This window comes from Filicampus tigris, chromosome 20 (genome assembly GCF_054856515.1).
Source record: "Filicampus tigris isolate MCC_2025a chromosome 20, RoL_Ftig_1.0, whole genome shotgun sequence".
NCBI classification, from domain to species: domain Eukaryota; kingdom Metazoa; phylum Chordata; class Actinopteri; order Syngnathiformes; family Syngnathidae; genus Filicampus; species Filicampus tigris.
This window is the reverse complement of record NC_141236.1, coordinates 4,072,364-4,094,747: the sequence shown is the minus strand read 5'-3', so window position 1 is coordinate 4,094,747 and position 22,384 is coordinate 4,072,364. Positions and strand designations below refer to the sequence as shown.

Below are 22,384 nucleotides of genomic sequence, written 5' to 3'. Positions count from 1 at the left end.
AGCAAAATGTTATCTTGTTAAAAAAAAAAAAAAAATCTGAAGAAACAATTGAAGTCTCAGCGTAGTACATTCAAGCTTACAAAGTCCCAACAGGTTGAGTGGAGCAGAGCTGAACTAAAGCACTAGATCCCAGAATTGTTGTTTTTTTTTTTATAAATAATGTATATGATTAATGTTCAGTTTTACCATTACAATATTAACAGTTCAATATGTCAAGTCAAAAAAGGTCCACTTTATTTTTATTTTTAAATTTGTTTAGTGAAGTCTATAAAGCCTTTTTTTAATAAGTAGACTATTTTCAGTAAAATCCGGACTCATTTTTATATAAAAACATTGATACATTAATGTTAAGTCAAAAAGGCTGTCTTTAGTTTGTTTAAAACATCATCCTTAAAGTGGAAGTCAACCCCCAAATTTTATTTACAAGAATATGTTCGATGCGCCTTCACTATTCTAAAAGGATATTCTGATTAATATTCCATTTGTGGAATATGAGTTAAGCATTAAAATTAAACCCTTTGTAGCCATCTCAGTAGGCGGCCATTTTGTCACTTTTGTCGACTGAAAATGTCATCACAGCTGCTCAAGGTTCAGGTAACGACCAATCATGGCTCAGCTTAAAAAAACAGGTAAGCCATGATTGCTCACCTGAACCCTGAGCAATTGTGGCGTCATTTTCAGTCAGCAGAAGTGACAAAATGGCCGGCCCCAGAGATGGCAAAAAGCGGGTGGATTTTACTGCTTAACTCATATTCCACAAACGCAATATTAATCAGAATGCCATGTTTAGACAAGTGAAGGCACATAGAACATATGGGTTGACTTTGCCTATAAAGATTACTGTTAAAAATTAACTTCCAATAAAGTATTGGCAAAACGGTTGTCATTTTTATGTCTAGCAGAGTTTTTGACGTCTGACGAAAGTAACTAAAAGTAAATAATCTAATTTAATTATTTTTTTGAATCAAGTAATCAATACAGTGACTATAAGTTACTTTTTCAAGGTAAGGTCTATTCAATTTAGTGATAATCAAATGTCTGTTTACAAATGTAGGGAGTAAAAATTTTCTTTTTTTTTTTTTTTTTTAAAGTCATCCGAGAAAAAAGTAGAGGAACCTGAAGAATCTACTTAAGTAACGTATAATCTACTTGAGTCACAAACTAATTGTGCTTCGTTATACTTGCCACAACACACGCACACACACGCAGCTGTTTGTAATGAGCATCCCACCCCCAACTCTCACAGCTTCGGCCCAGTAAACTGCGTGCGTAAAAAGGCACGTTTACCGACACCGGATGGTTGGGCGGCGCGCGCGCACACTCACTTGAAGCGCGCCAGCGGATGAACTTCCAACTGTAATGGATTCACGCATCAGACATTTTGCGTAGACGAGCTGCAAACCACGAGCTCCAGATGTCCGTGCATCGGAAGAAAACACCCACCCACCCACGACGGAGTGACTCACGATTTAAAGTAGTTGAATAAGCGGTCGCCGGTGCGGACGGGGAGATTTCTGCGTGAGGTTATCTGGCTCCTTTGTGCTCCTACTTAAAGCCGTGCCAAAGCTGCGTGGTTTTATGGGGCAGAGAGGCGTTGAGCTGCAGCCGCCACACGCACACGCAGCTGGTGACACATATGGACAACACGCGTGCGCATCTTCATCAAATGCCACACTTTTGGCTCGCCTGAAACTCCATTTATCTGCAAAGTTGTCAACACGCCGACACGGCGAGTGTCAGAGAGCGAACGCACACTTAGCTTAATCACAGAAAGAGCCCTCCAAAAACCCTTTTGGGGACATTTTCACAAGAACCTTGACCACCAAGAAGATGCGTCAGGGGGTCGTGAGGAGACTTCACATGTCGCTTGTCATGTTCTCCATGCTGCTGCTTAGCTTGGCCACGGGATTCCCAAGCAGACACAGAAATGCTGCTCACAAGGTAGGCTTGACGCTTTTTGAAGTTGTTTCAATGAAAACAAGGAAAATATGCAAAAATCTTGAAACCATATAAAATATAAATATTTTAGGGCTGTCAAAGTTAAAGCATTAAATGTAGAGATTAATTTAAATTTGATAACGCACTAAAAAAAATTAACTCAGTCAACTCTGTTTTATTTACTTTCTATAGCGGCTGACCTCTGCTCACTGTGCAGCCAAACTTAGAGGAGGGACGCTGTCATAAAGTGACTTTTATGTAGTTTTACTTGCTTTAAGTTGCTCGACGGTTTGTTGGAGAAATCCAAAATAATTTGCACATTTTGCAAAGCCAAATTCAAACACCATATTAGTTGTATGTCTTTGGTGTATCTATCAACTGTTGTATTTTACAGGAAAAGAATCGTATTAAAGCATCAAAGAAAGCTATTAGAACATTCTTTTAATCAAAATATACTTTTCTTTTTTCCACATTAATTCCAAGATTTTACTCAAGTAAATATCGGTTCCAAGATTCGTAAAAAATTGTACTTGAAAAATACAATTAATTGCGATCAATTATGGAAAATTTGGGGATTGATTAGTTAATTTAATCACTTGACAGCGATATATATATATATATATATATATATATATATATATATATATATATATATATATATATATCTCAATTATTATTTTTGATCATCGATGAATCGTATAAGTACCTTTTATCATTCAAAATTGTCCAAATGCTTGGAATTTCAGCTTCTCAACAGTAAATATCTGATTCCTCCATGAAAGCGGACTGATTATATCTTTGCGTTGAATCAAAATAAAATATTTGCTTTTACTTTGGAAAGCATTGATCAACATTTTTGCCTATTTTTATTTAAGCCTGTATTTCTTCCCCAATGGGTAAATTCATGTGTCATTTTTCACAACAAAAAGATCAACTGTGTAAAATTAGCTCCACTGAGAGACTCCTTCACAGTCCACTTACTTCCTCCAAAGTTCCACCTCTCTTACCATGTATAGTAAAGTTCGCCATAGTTCCACTACAACAAATATATCATTCTTTCTTGCACACGTACAAACACATCAATTTTAGTGCGTGGCGCCCCTTTAGAGAGTGTTTTTGTTGCACGTGGAGTTCTTTGGATCAAAGTGTGTTTGTGTCAGGGTTCAGTTGACGGTCCTTCTTGTGTGGCCTCCCGTGGATGCTCTGTTGGCGCCCCCCCCCAAAAAAGGGCTGCAAGTTGTACCTTCACTGTGAGGGTGTGTGTCCGTAAGTGCTGGATGGAGAGATTAGTAGAAGAAAGAGGAGGAGGAGGAGGGGAAGCCGAGGAAAGAGGGAGCCCAGTAACGATATGCTTATGTAACCAGAATAAGGCGACCCCTCGGAGTCTGTCGCACTGCATTTCGGGTCAAGTGTCATTCATCTGATTGTTTACGTTAGCCTTTTTTTTTTGTGTTAATGTGGAATTTCCTGTTTTGGGGTGTCCCCCCCCATCCCCCTTCCACATAACACAAGAGGAGGCGTGTTGAGTCGAATATTGAGATCCGTTGGCCTTGTCTGTTTTCCCATCCTGACCTCTACGACCTCGCCCTGATTCTGCCATCCATTTGTTTTGACTTTTTGCCCTCTTGCAAAAGATGGCGATCAAAGTGGGGCAATCGTTTATTGTTCTTCGGTAATGGTTTGGAAAGAGCCAAGTACAGAGGCCTTTGATATGCGCATGCACATAAATCTGAGCTGCCTCACTGCTCGCCTTCTCCACACGCCTCAAGGTTCCAACGTTTCCCCTCACCTCAACGTTTGCTGGACTCGTCCCATCTTCACTTCCTTTCTCCGAACTCAGTGTGTCATCATATACGTTTCTAGGAACTTTACGCAGTGCCAGAATTCATTAAAAAAGCCTTCAAGCTCTTTCATGCCGCTCCGTTAGTTTACTGTCCAACTAAACATCAAACAAAGAGAATTACACGTTGTGTATTTCGAAAGAAAACGCATACCTTGGCCTTTAAGTCAGCTAGCTTAATGCTAACACATTCTGGGAAACACAATAGACAGGCTAACAAATAGCATCAAGGTGGCATTGTTAAGAAGCAAATAAGCAACAAAGAAATATTTGAACACAAATGGTGCAGCAACACAGGTAGACTGATAATATAACAATATTTACAGGCACAGTCTATAACATCTACGCTAAATGACTCAGATTCACTGACTCACTGACAGCAGTTGTGTGAAACTATTCTGTTTGTCTGCATTATGCATTATACAGCGAGCAAAGGAGACACAATACATTAATTTGAAATTTCGCTACTATCTGTACTTTGACTTAAGTACGAAGTTTGAGTAGTTTTACCACCTTTGCCTGAATCTCTCAGCAAAATTTGTGTGATGAGAGACGCTGTCTTGAGGCCGGCCAGAGGTCCCCGACTGCATCCATACGGCGTTCCTGTTAAACACGCCGCATGCCTTCAGCCTTTGATCATAACGGAGGAGGAGGAGGAGGAGGAGGAGGAGGAGGAGGAGGAGGAGGAGGAGGAGGAGGAGGAGGAGGAGGAGGAGGAGGAGGAGGAGGAGGAGGAGGAGGAGGAGGAGGAAGAGCAGGATCACAGAAGACGGGGGGGGGAGGAAGAGGATGATATACAATGTAAAAGAACACAGGATCCAGATGTGGAGCAGGATGAGATGAGCAAGATGTGAAAGCATGCAGACTCGCATGTGGCTCCGTAGTTGTTGTAGGTGTAAGAGCACACGTGTGAATATACGAGGGGTGTGAGTGGACAGATTCGACAGTGATGCAATTTATAACCGGAAAGTAAATGACTGTATTTCCCCCAATAGTGGCCAGAGCGATTTACTCACTCATTTGCCGATTGCCAGGTGTTTGCTTGAAGGGAGGCCATCATTTGTTCAAATACTTTGTGTAAGGGAGGATCTGCTGTCAGCTGATTGGTCAGTAAATAATTATTTCCATGTTAGAATGGGAATGGAATGTATAACTGCCTTTTCATTTTGTTCTTATGAGAAGAGCCGCTTTGATTGGCCATGATTGAAGTTGGCTGAGAACATTCCCACAGCGATGCAGACTCCTCTATCTCAGATCCGACGGCCTGCGCTTGTCTGCAAAATGACCAATACTGGGTCTAACCCGCTTCCACCGAGAATGACGCCGTGCGCTGGGTAGGATTTACGCATAATAGAATCCTTTGTGTTTCTTTACAGCGCAGTCAAGATTTTGATTATTAATATTTATCATCAACTGAAGTGTGAATTTACAAAAATTCTCCTTAAAATTCTTCCTGACGATGTCAAATGTGAGTCAAACTGCAACCGATTAGAACATGAATCATCATTTAATATCATTTACCATTTGGACTGCTTGGATACATTTTCATGATGAAAAGCGACGCTGACAGCAGTGCTAGCGCTACTGGCAGGCACTTTTGATGCATTTTTAAGCACGTGAATTAAGACTAAAACATTAATAAGGTAATGCTTTAAAGGGAAAACAAACCCAAACACATCTTTCTCAAGAATATGTTCTATGCAAGCCCACTAGTTGAAACAAGGCATTCTGATAAATATTGTGTTTGTGGAATATGAGAAATCCACCCGTTTTTAGCTAGCTCAGGGGGTGGCCATTTTGTCATTTCTGTCGATTGAAAATGACATTACAACTACTCATGGCTCAGGTAATGACCATTCGTGACTCAGCTTCAGAAAACAGGTCAGCCAAGTGACAAAATGGCCGCCCCCTGAGCTAGCTAAAAATGGGTGGAGTATCGGTAGTTACAGCTACTAGGTGGCACTCTATTTATTTTTCGGAGATGACGCATTTAGAGAAAACCATATTCTGCGACACATTGAGGCAGTGTCAATTAGAATGGAAGCCCAGTTTGAAAACCAGATGCATTTGAGTTTGGAATTCAACTGCGCATGCATGACTACCATCAACCTTGATGCCTATATTTGCGGAGGGGGATCTTTCTGTTCATGTGTCATTCATCATGCTTGACAAGCTTCTTCACTAAACGAGCTTTTTGTATTCATTTCATTCATTCATTTGTATGCGTTTGACCCACCACATAACTTCTTTATGGGACAATCACAGGCACTGAGTAGAAAGTACGTCCTGTTCTGGATGCCATAACTGTAACCGTTTGGTCATGAATGCAGACATTTCCTCTCGTAGCCCCCCTCCTCAACTACCACTGGTCTATATAGGCCACAAACTGGTACAATCTTCAAATTCCTCTCCCCTCATATGTTTAGGTCACTTTGGAGTGCTGACAATGACACAGATCTAAATGAATGGGGGCGAACGGATCGTTCGACTGCTGGCAAATGTACAGTAAATCGGTTTCTGGTGCTTTCCAATACAGCACAACTGAATCGGTGTGATATTGTGATTGTTATTTACATTGCTTCCATTCTTGTCCTCTCATTCTTCCGGTAAGGTTAAAATAAGTGGCGGATGTAGCGGCCCTAGCTGCGGGCACATACACAAGCACAGGGGTCTCACGCCTCCCAGGCCCTCTCATTAAAGCTAAAAGGGGATCTTTCTGGCACAGACCCCTCTTTGTCCAAGGCCTGGATGCCATGACTGTTGTGGGAAAAGAAAGAGAATGAAATACACGAAGGCCGGTTAGTCACTTGGCTGGTGAGACGGATGCCAAAGGGTCTCTTATGAGCAATCTGCATCGACATTTTTGACATTTCTTCTCCAAAAGAGTCACATAGGGATGAAAATTCCATTTCGTGCCAACATTTTGAACACATTGTCGTATCCATTAAAGCAGAAGTCACCCCAAATATATTTTTTTCAAGAGTATGTTCCCAGCAGGCCCACTAGTTGAAACACGGCATTCTGATTAATTTGCGTTTATGGAATATGTTAAGGAGGAAAATGCACTCTTTTTTTAGTCATCACTGGGGGCGGCCATTTTGTCTTCTGTCGACTGCAAATGACATCACGACTGCTCACAACGACCAATCACGGCTGACCTGTTTTCTGAATCTGAGCCGTGATTGGTCGTTGTGAGCAGTCGTGATGTCATTTGCAGTCGACAGAGGACAAAATGGCCGCCCCCAGAGATGGCTAAAAACGAGTGGATTAACACTTTTTCCACAAACGCAATATTCATCAGAATGCCTTGTTTCAACTAGTGGGCTTGTATACAACATATTCTGGAAAAAAAAAAATTGCGTTGACCTTTAAAGCCCATCATTAGATAAATGCTGCATCAGCAGATATTTAACATGTCCACTGAAATGAATGGTTACACCCCCACACATTAAGTGAATGATTATTGAAACTGCTTTTCAGGCGTTTGACCCAGAAACACACCCAACACATTTCCTATGTGCTCCCTTGTCATCAGGGTCACGGCCACTCGGCTCACAGCGGTGGGATTCAGTACGACCCCGACGCCTTGGAGAAGCAGAACCAGGTGCAAAGTGTGCCGGAGCCCAACGGTCATCAGAGAAAGTGGGGGCACCCTCAGCACCGCTCCGTTGGTGTGCTTCCTCAGCCAGAGCCCGAGGAGGAGACTAAGCCCTTCATCCTGGACTTGAAGAACTTCCCAGACCTGGCTAATGCTGATTTGAACTCGCAGAACCCCAACATACAGGTGAGTGAAATTCATCCTGGACTGAGCCGTTTGTGGATGCATGCTTACAAAAATGTGTTGACGTCCATCACGATGAACGCATAACTCATGAAAACTCAAAAACATGAACCAAAAATGTACTTTCCCCTGACTCTTTACATCCGCACTGTAGCATCTAAGATGACTCATGGAGGTAATGAGAAGTAGTTGCTTGGAACAATTGTTCACATTCCATCCTTGAGAGGGTTATTTCCACTGCCTAAATGCTCATGACTGGCTGGCTTGTGCACATCCAAGGCGAGGGAATGCCTGACGATATTGTCATTAGACGCTTCATTTGTTGTGACGACATCGTGAGGGGTGAAGCTAAACAGTCACTGATGCGCTTTAACTTTCTTGATGACATGTTGAGGCAAAACAACTTAAAGGGCTCAACGCCATGGATGGTTCAAAGTCTCTATGAATATGCTATAAGAATACAAACATGGAGGTTCCGGAGATGAGGATTTCAATCAGAATTGCTCCCTAAGAATTTTTGAAGCCATTAACAAGGCTGCCCTAGAGGTCTGCTTCTGTAATGCCTTCATTCCAGCTTTCAGACCACAATGTCACCATAAAGTGCCTTTGGGACTTCTCCTTTTCCCCCCCAAAAAGTTTAGATTTTTCATTGAACTTCATATTCATTGTATTGAGTCAATGTTTGTGATTAGAAATGCAAATTGGTCAAATGAATGAACTCCAAGCAGACAATGTACATGGAAACAGCAATATATGTGCGCTTGCTGACAGGGTGGACAATGACAGGGAGGACATATTTTTTTTTAACAGGCACATGGTGGACTTTTACTTTGCACCATTTTTCAGATAGAAAACTGACTACTGAATACATTTTCGAATTTCGCAACGTTTCTTATTATATCGCTTGATAGTTCACTATAACACAGTGGATATGTTAAACTTGACAACATCCAACTAGACGCATACTGTGATGAAAATGACAAAATGTACGTGTAAATATAGAGCCACTGTTTCTGCCTCCAGTGAAGAAAGACAAAATGCTGGTCGATTGTCACTGAAAACATCAGACGGTTTCTTCAGGGGTAGTGACCCCGTAATGACAGGGTGGACAGCATTTTCAGGGACCCGTGCAAAATGTTCAATATGATTATGGAAATGGAATACACATGAGCAAAATGACTCATTTTATCAAATAACTTGTGGGCGGTAAAAACATTTTGTTTTTTTAAATTTAATGTAACCAGAGCAAGTCAGTAAGAAATTCCAAAATCACACACATCCAATGAAAAAAAAAAAAGTAAAATAAAATGGAGGAATTTCTGCATTTTAAGAGACTATCATTGCAGCAAATGTTTGAGAACTTGGCACGTTATATTTCTGTTGACCCATACAGTGCATATGCTGTCTCAATGCAGGTCACCATTGAGGTGGTCGACGACCCTCAGATGGAGGTGGAGATGGACCTGGCCAAGGATAACGACTGGATACCATCCTCTTCCTCCTCTCCTTCTTCCTCAGTAGACTGGCTGGGAGGAAAGAAGCTTTTCTGGCCTCTTTTCTGGAGTTACACCGACTCCGGCGAGGACAGCAACAGCCGATCAACCGTGGAAGAAACCGGTGAAGAAGAGGAGGAAGATTATTCTCTCTACGGCAGCGAGGAGCCCTCACTCAGCGGAGTGGGTGGGGATTGGGGTACTTACTGGAACGAAGGCTGGGATCCAGTGCAGACCTACTATGGTAAGTGGCTGCTTTCTTGATAAGACTTTATCTGAAAGAAAGGGCAATATTTTGGAATTTGGACAAAGAGAAAGCGATAATGGGAATAGCCAAGCGATGTAGAACAACAAAGTCGTTTTCGGAAGGCTGCATGACAAACAGTCCCAGAGCAGCAAACAATGTCAGCGTGCGAGGCAGGACGAGCACTCGACCATCCAAACATTGCGGCTTCTGGCCGCTTTGAAGTCGACACTGGTCGCGATGGTCGCCTTTTGAAGATGGCTCCGATGCGCTCGCTAATGGCAGCGTGAGGCAGCCACTGTTCTCGGAGACAAAACAGCCCTCTGCTTGTGGACAATTAGAGGGCGCATTGGGAACGCAGACTGACAGGGGCCATTCCGATGGCCCTTTCATCCTTCCCCGGGTCCCCACGGGCTCCCCCAGCATCCCAACGGCCCTCGCTGCCCTCCGCGGCTCAGCCTTTTGAGCCAGTTCAAGAATTTCCAAGGGGGGGAGGGCAGGCTGGGTTCCACATAACTTCCACAGCTATCTCCCCCCCCCCCCCCCCCCCTGTTTTGCCTGATCTGAAAATGTTGTGTCAGCTTGTACGCATACTGTACTTGAGCGTCATGACGGGAAAACGGTGTATATCGTGAAAAGAAGGAACCCGTTCGATGGACTCGGCGGCGGCCCAACTCACAAATAGGCAGTTTTGAAATTGGTGTTGGCATCACGCTGAAGCAGGTACCCAAAAAACATGTTTTGCCTGTAAACATCTCCCTCACTGACGACACACGTACGATGCGCCAGCCGGAGGCAACAATGCCCATTAAGTGGTCACTTCTAAAGACTTGGAGCATATAAATCAAGGATGCCTGCCATAGCTTCTTCTGTAATTAAGACGCTCCTGAGACCTCATTCCCGTACGGCCACATGGCGAGGTGGCAACGCCCACAAAGTCAAATTGGATGCGTGCTACACCCAAGCTGGTATTTCTGCACCCGCTTCGCCTTTAATCAAGAGCGGCTTGTTTTCAGTGTTATTAACGCCACAAGAAAACGTGGTGCAGACATGGAGAGCCGCAGCACAGCTTCTCTCTCTAATTTCACTTCAAGCCTCTCAAAAAGAATTTGGCTCGGTATGGGAAAGGTTAGATCAAGAGAAAATGGTCACTTCTATGGAATGACACAGCGTGGAAACTTTGAACACATTCTGGCTTAAAATGCTCAAGTGCACATTGAGTTCACTTCGAGACAAAATTTGAAAATGTTTGGGTTCACGATCCCAATAAATCCTTTGAAGATTGTTTTTCACTGCCAAGCTGCTCTCATCTTCGCATATACGCTCTGTCAACATGTCAATTATATTGTAGCTCTCAAACCTCAATTGCAGTCAAAAATGTATGGCAGAGCTGCACAGCTACTGTTTGTCTGAGTGACCGTTTGTGACTCCAGCAGAGAAGGAGACTGACGAGTGGACGCCGTGGTCTCCATGTTCGGTCACGTGTGGACCTGGCGAGAGGAAGAGGACAAAGTCATGCGGCTACTCTTGCACTCTGACCGAAGCCTCAAAGTGTGACCTGGAACCTTGTCCTGGTGAGTCCCGGTCAGACTGACGGGCCGGTTCGTCAGTCGGTCACTGACGGACGCCCGTTTTGCTGACGATTGAAGAATGACGGGAATAGACGGACTGACGCGTGACGGAAGTGGGTTTCCACTAACCGCGTCCGTCAGAGACGGGCCATCAGTCTGTCATTGACGGACGCCCATTTTTTTCTGGGGACTGACGGACTCCTGATGGATTGACAAACTGATGATTACAAGTCAGCTCGTCACAAAAAATTACGGACTGACGAATGACGGACGTGTATCCTGGCAGATGACGGATGACGGTCCAGGAAAATTTTGTACAACGTCCACCTCTGGATAAAATGGGACATGGTGACATTTCAGCATGTTGAACACCAACCACTGCTCTTCTCACAGGTGAAGTCAACACTGTGGTCGAGCCGTTCCCTTTCGACATGGAGAATGGCACCGAGCCATTTGGAACAGGTATATATGTCATCCTTCTTGCGGCACGAGACAACGTAATGTTACACTAGTTCAATGTGCACCATTCAACACCTCGAAATGGACTGGATGGACATGCAAAGTTGAATCAATGATCAGCTTCCACCTTAAAGACTGTTGTATCCCAGGGATGAAAAGTTGAGAAGACATCCAATACTGCACGTCCAACAACTTTGCATGAATGCAATTGATTAACCCCATTTATGTCTGGGATTATGTTCCAGATTGACGGATTTTCCAAATAGTTTTGCCCCTCCAACATGCTTTAAACACATTAAAAGAATTAAAATCCACATTGTTTTTTTTTTTATTCCTTCGAAGCTAAGCGTGCTTGCTTCAAAGTGTTTGTTTTTCCCAGTTAAAGTTCACTGTAAATTTGACACACAAAAAAACCGAATCAAACATTGAATATTTGAACACTAAAACGTTTAACAAAAAAATTTCGTTTTGTCTCACAGCTAGCTTAATGCTATCATATAATGTGATACACTATAGTTGGCTAATGGAAATTAGCATGGATGTTACAGGTTGTTATACTTTGTTGCTATACTTTTGATGTTATGTTTTCCTTTGTACAACTGCTACTTAACACCAACGGAGCAACAACATCTACAAATGAGGGTTATGATAGTTTTAGATTCTTCGTTATAGTTTATTTGTTATTTCATTTTAACTTTTGTTTTAATTCAGTTAGTCTTAAATACATTTTAGAGCATATTTGTTTTTATTGGTTTAGTTTTTCTTAGATTTAGTATTAGTTTTACGGTGTATTGCAGAGTGCAAGATTGTTAAAAAAAATTAAGTATTGCGTGATAAAGTAAACTACTTTGTACAATCCCTAAACAACTCTCCGGCATTTTGCAGCAAAACTAAATTCAGAATTGCAAAAAAAAAAAAAAAAAAAGGAAAAACAAAAGCTGTACAAATAATTGTGAATGGCAGCATGGTGCATGCGCTCATCATATGGTGTCATCTTTGCCGCAGATGTGGACAGCTGTGAAAAGTGGCTGAACTGCAAGAGTGACTTTCTCCAGCGGTACCTCCGCCAGGTGTTCCTGGAGCTGCCCAGCTGCCCTTGCTCCTTCCCCTCCGAGGTGGCGTACACGGTGGTCAGCGTCCACGACGACTCTCACGGCCGGACGTTCCGATGGCGCGACGCCAGCGGCCCCAAGGAGCGCCTCGACATCTACAAGCCGTCGGCCCGCGGCTGCATCCGCTCGGCGCTCTCCGGCGACTCGTCCACATTGGCGGCGCAACACTGTTGCTACGACGACCGCGGCCGGCTCATCACGAGGGGGAAAGGCGCCGGCATGCCCAACTTGATCAGCACCGAGTTCTCGCCGGAGCTGCACTTCAAAGTAGACGTGCTGCCCTGGATCCTGTGTAAGGGAGACTGGAGCCGCTTCCATGCCGTGCGACCTCCCAATAATGGCCTCAAGTGTCCGGAGAACCCCCATGAAGATGTGTTCATGAATGAATTGGAGGAGGCCAGGGAGTACTGATGGACCGCAGCCAAAATGACGGCCTACCTTTCAAAATCATGTACTTTTTGTCCCAAGCATGCGGCATTACCATTATCATGCATTACCAAGAGAATACCTTCCCCAATTTCCTCACAACAGGCTCTAATGAAGGAAGTGGATGGCACAAAAGGCAGAAAGGAACAAAATTGGAGCACCTTATATTCAGTTGTGTACATGCTAGCATCTTTCATGGTGTTTAAGAAGGACTACAAGATCCTGGTTGTGCTCTGTGTAGTCTTGGCACAAGGGAATGAAGACGTACAGATTGGTTTTACTCACAACAATGCTGCTACACTTTTAATGAAATATATGTATATATACATACACACACACACACACACATACATATGTATATTAGGGGCTGTTAAAGCGTTAACTATGGAGATTCATTTAAATTTATAACGCATTAAAAAAATTAACTCCGTTTTATTTACCCCCTGTGGCAACTTCCCTCTGCTCACTTTGCAGCCGAGAGTCAATGTCACAAAGACAGTAGTTTGACTTTCTAAGTTGCTTGACGGCTCAATGGAGAAATATAAAATAATTTGCGCACTTCGCAAAGCCAAATTCAAATACCATATTGGTTGTACGTTTCTTGGTGTATCGTTCAACAGTTGTATTTTACAGGAATAGCATCGTATTCAAGGATTAAAAAAAGCAACTATTAGAACAGTCTTTGGCTCAAAATATACTTTTAATTTTTTTTTCATATTAATTCCCAAATTTTACTCAAGTAAATATCAGTTCCAAGCTTTGTAAAAAATTGTAGTTGGCAAATACGATTAATCTCGATTAATCATGGAAATTTTGCGATTAATTAGTTAATAGATTTTAACTGTACGACAGCACGAATATATTAGGCGTCGGTATTGCTACAATAAAAGATTCGATACATGGAGCACATTACTACTACTTGTGTTGCGATACCCTTTAACAGTACATTTTAAAATGTAACAATTTGGTTATCATCAAAACCATCCCTAATATATATACATACATACATACACACACACGGACATTATATAAGACAGTCCCATTTTTTTAAATCACTTGGAATCAGGAGCTGAGCTCTTCGCTCCAAACTGTGCTTGTGTGAATGGTGGTAAGAGTTTTAATTCAACCGCTTTGTCACAGTGGTCAATTTATTTTAAGAGACGGGAGAAAAAGATGATGTGAGTGCCAAAGAGTTGAAAAGCAGTCTTTGGTGCCTGTGTACATCCAACCTCCTTCGTCTCTACGGTGCGTGCGTATGAAACGAAGCAGCCTAGCTTCTATTGTGTTCGTGTCTCTACCATGTTCTCAGGGGACTCCAAAAGTAAACTGCCATGAAAAAGATGTTGTCCATTTACCTCGACAGTTGGACCTGGTACGAAACAGGCGGTATCAGGCGTGGGTCATCCACATCAGAAGTGACGAACAGATGATGCTTTTTGGTTCGGATGTACGCTCAATTGTGGCGATCAGGCAGAAAGGACGTTCCTGTTCCTGCTCACTCAAAAACACACCTATACACACGCTCAGTAAGTTCAACAATATGGTGGTGGAATGGGCCTTTCTATCTGATCGACGTCTATGGATGCTGGCTCCAAATCCCCTTTTTTTTTCTTCAGGAACTGAACTGATTTGAATGGAAGGCACTTTATTTAAGGTATGTACTGTATATAGAAATACAAATGATTTATTGATCAATGGATGATGCAAAGATGGCCTGATCAAGTGTTAATATGGACAAAAGCATGATCTTTTTTGTGGTTTCTGAATCTAGTTTGACATTTATGGTGTTGTACAGTATTTATTTGTCTGGTCGCTCTCATTTTTAAGCTTTCAAATACGGTGCACTTGTTGGACTGACATGAAGGCACCACATGAAAAAAAAAAGAAGTGAATAACTCATTGTTTCATCCATCTGTGTGTGTTTGTGTTGTACTGCAATGCACATTGTTGTTGAATTTATGCTGAAGAAATATATATATAAAAAAAGATATTGCATTTATCATGCTTTTTGTGCTATTTCTTCTTCCCGCATTTGAATGCTGAAGTTCAAGAAAGTGGAAAAGTCTCCTCGGGGGGGGGGGCGTGTCTGCGCTTAATGATCTGTGACCCTGTGGTTTGTATGTAGCCGTCTCCCTTGATGAGAACTAATGGGGCTGTTTGCCTCATATATGTTTGAAAAAATAACTCGACAAAGTCCACTTTTCCGAGAAGTCATTTTGTAAACTTGTACTCGGCTACGTCAAGACAGGCAATTAGATCAGGGGTGAGAAACTTCCTGCGAGAGCAGTTGATCGTACCTGCAAATACAACCAAAGGGGAACTCTTATAATACAAAAAAAAAAAATCTTATAGAATACAGAGTTGGGCTGTGAAGTGGTTCTATTGCACAAAGATTGATCACGGCGGTCGTGTTGTGCTTTGCTGAGGATTAAATACCAGAGATTTAATGTTCCAAAGGTCACGCTAATGGAAATCCATAAGCTTAGGCAAATAGATGTTCTAATTCTCCAGCTTTGTGATGCCCACGCAGAGAGAAGTACAACATGGGGTTGCGCAAGTGGGACACAATTAGCAGAGGGGGCGCACTCATGTTATATTCCTTCCATTACTTCGTGTCTGTCCACTCAATGAGAGGAATCCGCTGTTGGCGAGTGCAGATGAGCGTAGTGAGGGAGGCGAGCCAAACACATGTTCAACACATTGCAGCCACAGCGTAAACAGACAAATAAACGCAGATGTGTAAAGGCAAAGGCATTTGGGGATTTATGTGAAAATAAACTGCTCTACGGGTTGCTTTTGTTTTGATAATGCAAACCAAGAGGAGATGTGACCACTCTCATACACCGAGACAATTGAAAATGTCAGATTTGAGGAAATGATTAACCAAACTTGGATGTAGAGCAGCAAACCACTGAAAATCACAACAAAGCGTACAGAGATAAAAGGCAGAACTGTAACAAATCAATCCACGAAGAGGATTTCTGTGGTCACCTGTTGCTAGGCAGAATTTGCGCTTCATAGCTTGTGCCTCAGTGGGGTTGGAAAAAATGGACATGTAAGTCACCTACTTTGCTTGGCACCTCACGCCAACTGCCTCAAACAGTAGAGAAAGGACAAGGACATTTGACAGGAACAGAGCGCCAGCCAGAAATAAAGGAAGAGAAGGAAAAAAAACAACAGTTATTATACCGTAGAGTAAATTTATTGTAAAAATTGTAAAAGAAAAAATTTAAAAAACATTGAACCAAACTAAAGTTCACAATAGACATCCAGATTATATTATTTTGATATTGTTATATTACATTAATACAGCATATGGTTGGTATCTAGAATTTTTTTCTTAATTTCACAATTTAGATTATGACCATCCTCCCCCAAAAAACAAACTGTAAAAAAAAAAACGCAGAGTTGTAGTTTCTGTTTTTCAATATATCACAATTTTATTCGCATTTGATTCATACATATGTTTTTGCCAAAGCATACAAAAAAATTCTAGAAATTCTAAAACTCGTGGTATCTTTATTCTTATAGGACAATTACCTCCCCAAAAGATAAAACTATTTCCAAAAGAAATAGAATATTTGAGTAATAATTAAACTTTTCACTTGTAATTAGATGCATTATGTATGTATGTATGTAGATATGTACTGTAATTTTAATACAACTTTTAATTATGTAATAGTACACATACTATTACATAATTAAAAAGTTAAATGTTGAATGCAAAAATTCAGCTTTTTTGAAAAAAAATATAATAATAATACTGATGCTATTTTAGCAGTATATCGCAATTTTTTTTCTGCCAATCTCACCTTTTCTCACTGCAAACACAACTTTATTCTTGCATTCTCGTTTTTCATGCAACATAAGGACTTCATTCCGAAAACATTTGGAATTCATCCTCATAAAATACAGACTTATTTGTCGTCAGCCAAGACGGGAAGGATTGAAACAATAAAAGCGGTGGTGGCCAAAGTGACCAGAATCAGTATAGCGTGACTCCTTTCACAAGTATTTGCGAATGTGCGCATAAATAAAATGATTGAGCGGAGCAAAGGTGGCCGCTTGGTGCGTACAGATGTGTTTACTTTTCAGAGGCTGGCAGCAACATGAGATTTCCTGTGGGTGTACCGCAGGCCACTCCGAGCTGCAAACAGCGTGGCCCTGTTTAAAAGCGCCACTCACACACAACCGCCGCACCCCAAAGCCCCCCCCCCCCCTCACACACACACACACACACACACACCAGCACCACCGCCACCACCGGCCTCCCTGCCTGCATGCAGACTGCCTGCAAACAAACCAGACACACAGTGCATCAATGCTCGTGTGTCCACACACATTTTTGAGTCGCTCTACCTGCTGGATTTGCCCACACGCAAAAAATACCAGCGGACCTTAAATCTTGTGGATTATGCAGCCTTGGATTTATCCCATTCCTTAGGCGGCTTGAAACACTGAGACGCTTTGTCTGGATCTGCAGGTTGAAACCTTAACTCAAGAGAATCAACGTGGATGTTTTCTTTACTTTCCGGCTTGGACACATCCGAGTTTGCATGTTGGCTGGATGTTAGTAAACACGACAGATTTGGAAACATCTTTTTTCTGTACACAACTATTGTGGGGTGCGTGCACTATTGTGTAACATCTATGGGTGCCATCTAATGACTATTTTATTGTGAAATCCTTTACATTTTGTGTTTACTTGTGGCAGGCCGAACAACAGGCCAATTCCGGATCAAAAATAAAAATTCAATCTGGAAAAAAAAAATTAAGATACCAAAATGGGTAACCAATATCACCCCGATGAACCACACGAGCATGTAGGCCCTATCTCTACATAGCCCACCAAGGATGAGACATTGTGATTTCCAAGGAATGGTGAACAAGTGATTTTGAAAATGTAAACATTGTACAATATGATAAATGTACTGCACACAGTACCTACCAGTCAAACATTTGGAAACACCCTCTAAATCGGTGCCTTGTCATTATTTACAAATGTCCTGAAGTGTTGATTAGTACTTCAAGTCATCGACATTATGAGGAAATATTGATGGAACTGTTCGGTAAACAAAAAATGTTCATCCAAACATAGTTTCATAGTTAAGATTCTTCAAAATTGGCACTCTTTGCCCAGATAACAGCTTAGCTTGGTATTTTCTCAGTCAGCTTTATGATGTGGATGATGCTTCATGACCTGGAATGACTTTTATTTCATCGTGCATTTATGAAGGTATAATATCCTGAGTTTCTTGACGTCTTTGAATTTGAAGATGTTGGGACACTTTCTCTGGATTGGTGGTCCCGAACCCAAAGGTGTACGAGGAATTTCACCCCTCACCTTCCGGCGATTCCGGCGGGAAGCTTGTCCTGGCTGTGGAGCAGTGCGAGGCATTTCGCCAAAGCAGTCAACACGTGCTTTGTGGACTTGGAGAAAGTGTTTGACCAGGCACCTCCTCAACGAGTCCTCTGACGGGAACTGTAGAACAAATTTCCACCTAAAAGTACCAAAAACTTGATATGAAGACCCAAAAAGGAGATCAACGATATTCTCTGGATTCTGAAGTTGTTTATTTGGGGAAATTGACAATTAAGAGGCATACCAGGAAGTGCTGAGGCAGCAGAATGCCAGTCACAACAAGAAACAGTTCCAGCATTTACACAAGACTGTTTCTCGCTCAATTTGACAAAGGAATTAAAATAGTTGAGTTAGTATGAACAACATGTACATGTATTTGTAAACCACTAGCTTTACAATATTCATCTTAATGTGATGGAATTCAAGCAAAAATGGATAAACAGACTATGAATACATTTTTTTTTTTACCATCAGGAAACATTATACAGCAAATAAGAATTGACGCCAATCTCTTATTGATCACATGCACATGCATAGGACAATGCCTAGTGAAATGCTTTGGTCCATATCCATTTCAATCTTTACTTTTTAACTTCTACTTAACTAAAGAAGTTGAGGATAAGCGATTCAGATAATGGATGGATGGAATCCGTTTTTCTACTTTTTACCAGGCAGGAATATTTCAGTACAGTGTGAGAGCACCTTTTCCACCTGTTAATTTGACGTTCTATGGGAAGAAAATGACACACAAAAAAGAAAAGAGAGAAGAAAAAAAAGGTATATTTCAGAAGGTGACATTATAGCAGCTTCTTGTGGTAAGGATGTGTATTACAACTTGACGTCAACAGGCCTCCTTTTTTTATCAATGCACATTGAGTTCAATAATGAACCTGTATCCACAGTGACGTAGCCGATGACAATCTTTATTTCCATCAAGTGGCTGATCACAAAGGTACACAGTAGGTGTTGACGCAAACGATTACATTTCCATCATCACTGCAAGGCTGGAGACGAGTGTAATTGCATTATCAGCATCTGAGAAGAAGGAAGCATTTGAGTGGGGTGAAGTACGTATTGATGTGCTCTACTTGGCAATATTTTGCTCCTATTTTTTCTCGTGGAAGGCGTGGGTAAGTGGGTAGACATTGACTCGGAGGTCACGACACTTTTGTTCACAAGTTAGGTACTGTATTAGATTTCGATTTAGATGAGTGTTTTGTGCTCACCACATTAGGTCAAAAAGGATTTGAAGGAAAATGGTAGTTCAAGGGCAGACAGTTTGTGCTCAAGGATTACGTTTGATTTTTAAAATGGGCAAAATGGGCCACATAATTTGTAGATGACTGACGTCAATCAATCAATCAATCATGTAAAACTAAGTAAAATATTGTACAGTAATAAATTATATTTCGTGTTCATTTTAAAAGTATTATTTCTCAATAATTTCATGATAATTAAATCATTATTTGATGGTTAAAATGGTGAATGGGAAATTGTCACAATTTTTTATTTGATTATTTAAAACAATTTCTTTAAGACGTTTTAAATTGGAACGGTACAGAAGCGTGGAACGTCGAATGTACCTTAGAGTCATTTAAATATTGATAAAGTCGTTCGAAGTTATTGGTAAAAAGTTAATGTAGGCTAAATGCTAAAACGTGAATTTTCCCATATTGCAGCGGGGTATTGACTTGCGCATGCGCAATTGCACACTGCTAATCAAGTGGACAGGACCAAACTCACTAACGGAGAGTAGGTAAGTAAGTACTGTAAACATTGTCATAGACAATGTTGCTAACATTGAATATTGTTTTCTGCTTCAATAAAATGTGGGTGTCAAAAATCTAAGCAGATGGCAACACAAACGACTGTGCAGTAATGTTTGAACGACACAGCCCAAACTGCTTCAATTCAAAAGTGCGATCATGGATGATTTTTTTCTGACTTAAGCAGACAAGAGACCCTTGTGTTTTGATTTTATCAAGCCCTTTATTCGTGGTCAATAAAACAAAGAAACAAACTACACGGACTCTTTGTCTTCCATGTTCTTCTCAATTTCAAGCCAAGTTGACTTTGCACATTCTCCTGTTGGATGACATCATGAAGTCAGTGGTAGTAAACACTAGTGGGGTGGGTTCCGTGTCTCTTTTGGCGTTTGAAACAAGCTACAGTATTAAAAATTGAAAAACGACTCGTTATTTGATTTTCGTTTTGATATCAAAATACCAACAGCTTGATTTTCCAGTTTGGTGTCTGGAACGAGTTAGAACATGTCCAAAAACAGTTTGATGTTCAATTTTTAATTCTAAAACGAAAATAGAATCTGTCACAAGACACAAATCGAAATACGGCTCATATATAGTTTTAGATACCCGGAACTTGTGACCGAAAGCATTTCTCCTAATGACCAGGAGATGGCGACAGCGTAGCGCCTGAAGACGATACCGTGAACTGTATTGTAACCTGGAAAAAAATGTTGGAATCCTTTGTTAAAGAAATTATATATATATATATATTAGTCGTCAGCATTCAATTATAATTATTAATTATATTCAAGTCAAGTATAGGAAGGCGTTTTTTGTGAGAAAAAAAACCCGACGATGTATAGTAAGGCGTTTTATGTGAAAAAAAAAACAGACCATGTATAGTAAGGCGTTTATTGTGATTAAAAAAACCGACCATGTATAGTAAGGGTATAGTAAGGCGTTTTTGCTGAAAAAACAAACATGTATAGTAAGACGTTTTTTGTGGGAAAAAAAATGACCATAAGGCGTTTGTTGTGAAATAAAACGACCATGTATAGTAAGGTGTTTTTTGGGAAAGAATGACCATGTGTAATAAGGAGTTTTTTGTGGGAAAAAACAACCATGTATAGTAAGGGTATAGTAAAGCGTTTTTTGTAAAAACAAAAAAAACAAAACGACCATGTATAGTGAGGCCGTTTTGGTGAAAAAAAATGACCATGTATAGTGAGAATACAGTAGCGTTTTCTTTGGAAAAAAAACGACCATGTTTATAGTAAGGGTATATATAGTAAGGTGTTTTTTGTGGAAAATAAAAACGACAATGATAAGGCGTTTTTTGTGAAAAAATACTACCATGTATATATAGTAAGGTACACTATACACCTTACTAATGAGGTAAGCGTTTTTTTGTGAAAAAAAAAAAACACCTACTATACATGGCATGTATAGTAAGGGTATACTAAGGCGTTTTTGTGAAAAAAATTGACCATGTATAGTAAGGCGTGTTGGATGAGCGGCGGTGTATATTCCCGTTGACACGTAGTACTTTGGGGGGCTCTCGGAAAGTCTTCCCATTTTTCTCCCCAATAGTATTAATAGTTATTATTATTATTTCATTTGATTTCATATTTCGTTGTGTGTTGCAGCTTAAGGTTACAGACCTGTCGGCCCAGTAGCGACCCACCCACTCCCCCAACCATCGAGACGAGACGCTTCTCAACCTCCCAGCAGAGTTGCCTTTATCGACAAAGCAGCTTGAAACAAAAACACGAAGTAAACATTTGCGACTGAAGCAGACAAGAAGACACGTGTGTGTTTTATTCAAACATTTTATTTACGATCACCAATAAAGAAAAGTCCCAAACTCTTTGTCATGTTCGTCTTCAATTTCAAACCAAGTTGACTTTGCAAACTCTCTCCTGATGGATGACATCATGAAGTTAGTGGTAGTAAACACTGGTGGGGTGGGGGGTTATTTGTTAGGTTTGAGTGTCATCACACAGTCCACGTCCTAAGGAAACACTTCACAAGGGACGCCAACCCTCTCCCCAATTACATTTTCTTTTTTCATGTAACTGAGGATAAGCGGCTCGTGTATAGATGAATATTTGGAAGACTGCAGGAATTGAAAATTGTTGGCCATGACCCAATAAATACGCCAAAAAAATTCGAATTTTCCCCGTCAGCATAGCCGAGTGGTATAAGACGTTGCGTGGTGTTCCGGAGAACCGTGTTCGAGCCTCACTCTTTGCTCCATTTGTATATTAAATGGAGAACAAAGCAAGAATCGAACCCGGGTCTTCTAAAGACCAAGCAGTAACACTAACCATTCGACTATGTCAGATCTACTAGTAAGGTTCGGTTGGTTATATATGTACTTTAATGTACACATTCGTTTTTACATTGCGTCACC

At 41.1% G+C, this 22,384-nt stretch overlaps 1 protein-coding gene across 2 annotated transcripts; it reads left to right on the top strand.

The window, feature by feature from the left end:
• The first annotated feature begins 1,186 nt into the window (after positions 1-1,186).
• On the top strand, positions 1,187-14,863 carry ism2b (isthmin 2b). Of its 2 annotated transcripts, none has more exons than XM_086019762.1 (6): positions 1,187-1,941; positions 7,314-7,562; positions 8,975-9,296; positions 10,733-10,870; positions 11,261-11,329; positions 12,332-14,863. In XM_086019762.1, the coding sequence occupies exons 1-6, from the start codon at positions 1,831-1,833 to the stop codon at positions 12,847-12,849; spliced, it is 1,407 nt and encodes a 468-aa protein (XP_085875888.1). In that variant the 5' UTR covers positions 1,187-1,830; the 3' UTR covers positions 12,850-14,863. The 2 variants fall into 2 exon arrangements, with proteins under 2 accessions (XP_085875888.1, XP_085875887.1); XM_086019761.1 differs by having other exon boundaries at positions 1,188-1,941; positions 10,730-10,870.
• The last annotated feature ends 7,521 nt before the right edge of the window (positions 14,864-22,384 follow it).

Excerpts from the sequence above, each read along its gene's own strand:
- ism2b (XM_086019761.1), top strand. The coding sequence starts at position 1,831 with ATGCGTCAGGGGGTCGTGAGGAGACTTCACATGTCGCTTGTCATGTTC. Across the intron at positions 1,942-7,313 it reads ACAGAAATGCTGCTCACAAG|GGTCACGGCCACTCGGCTCA; the intron begins GTAGGCTTGACG and ends CCTTGTCATCAG. Across the intron at positions 7,563-8,974 it reads CGCAGAACCCCAACATACAG|GTCACCATTGAGGTGGTCGA; the intron begins GTGAGTGAAATT and ends GTCTCAATGCAG.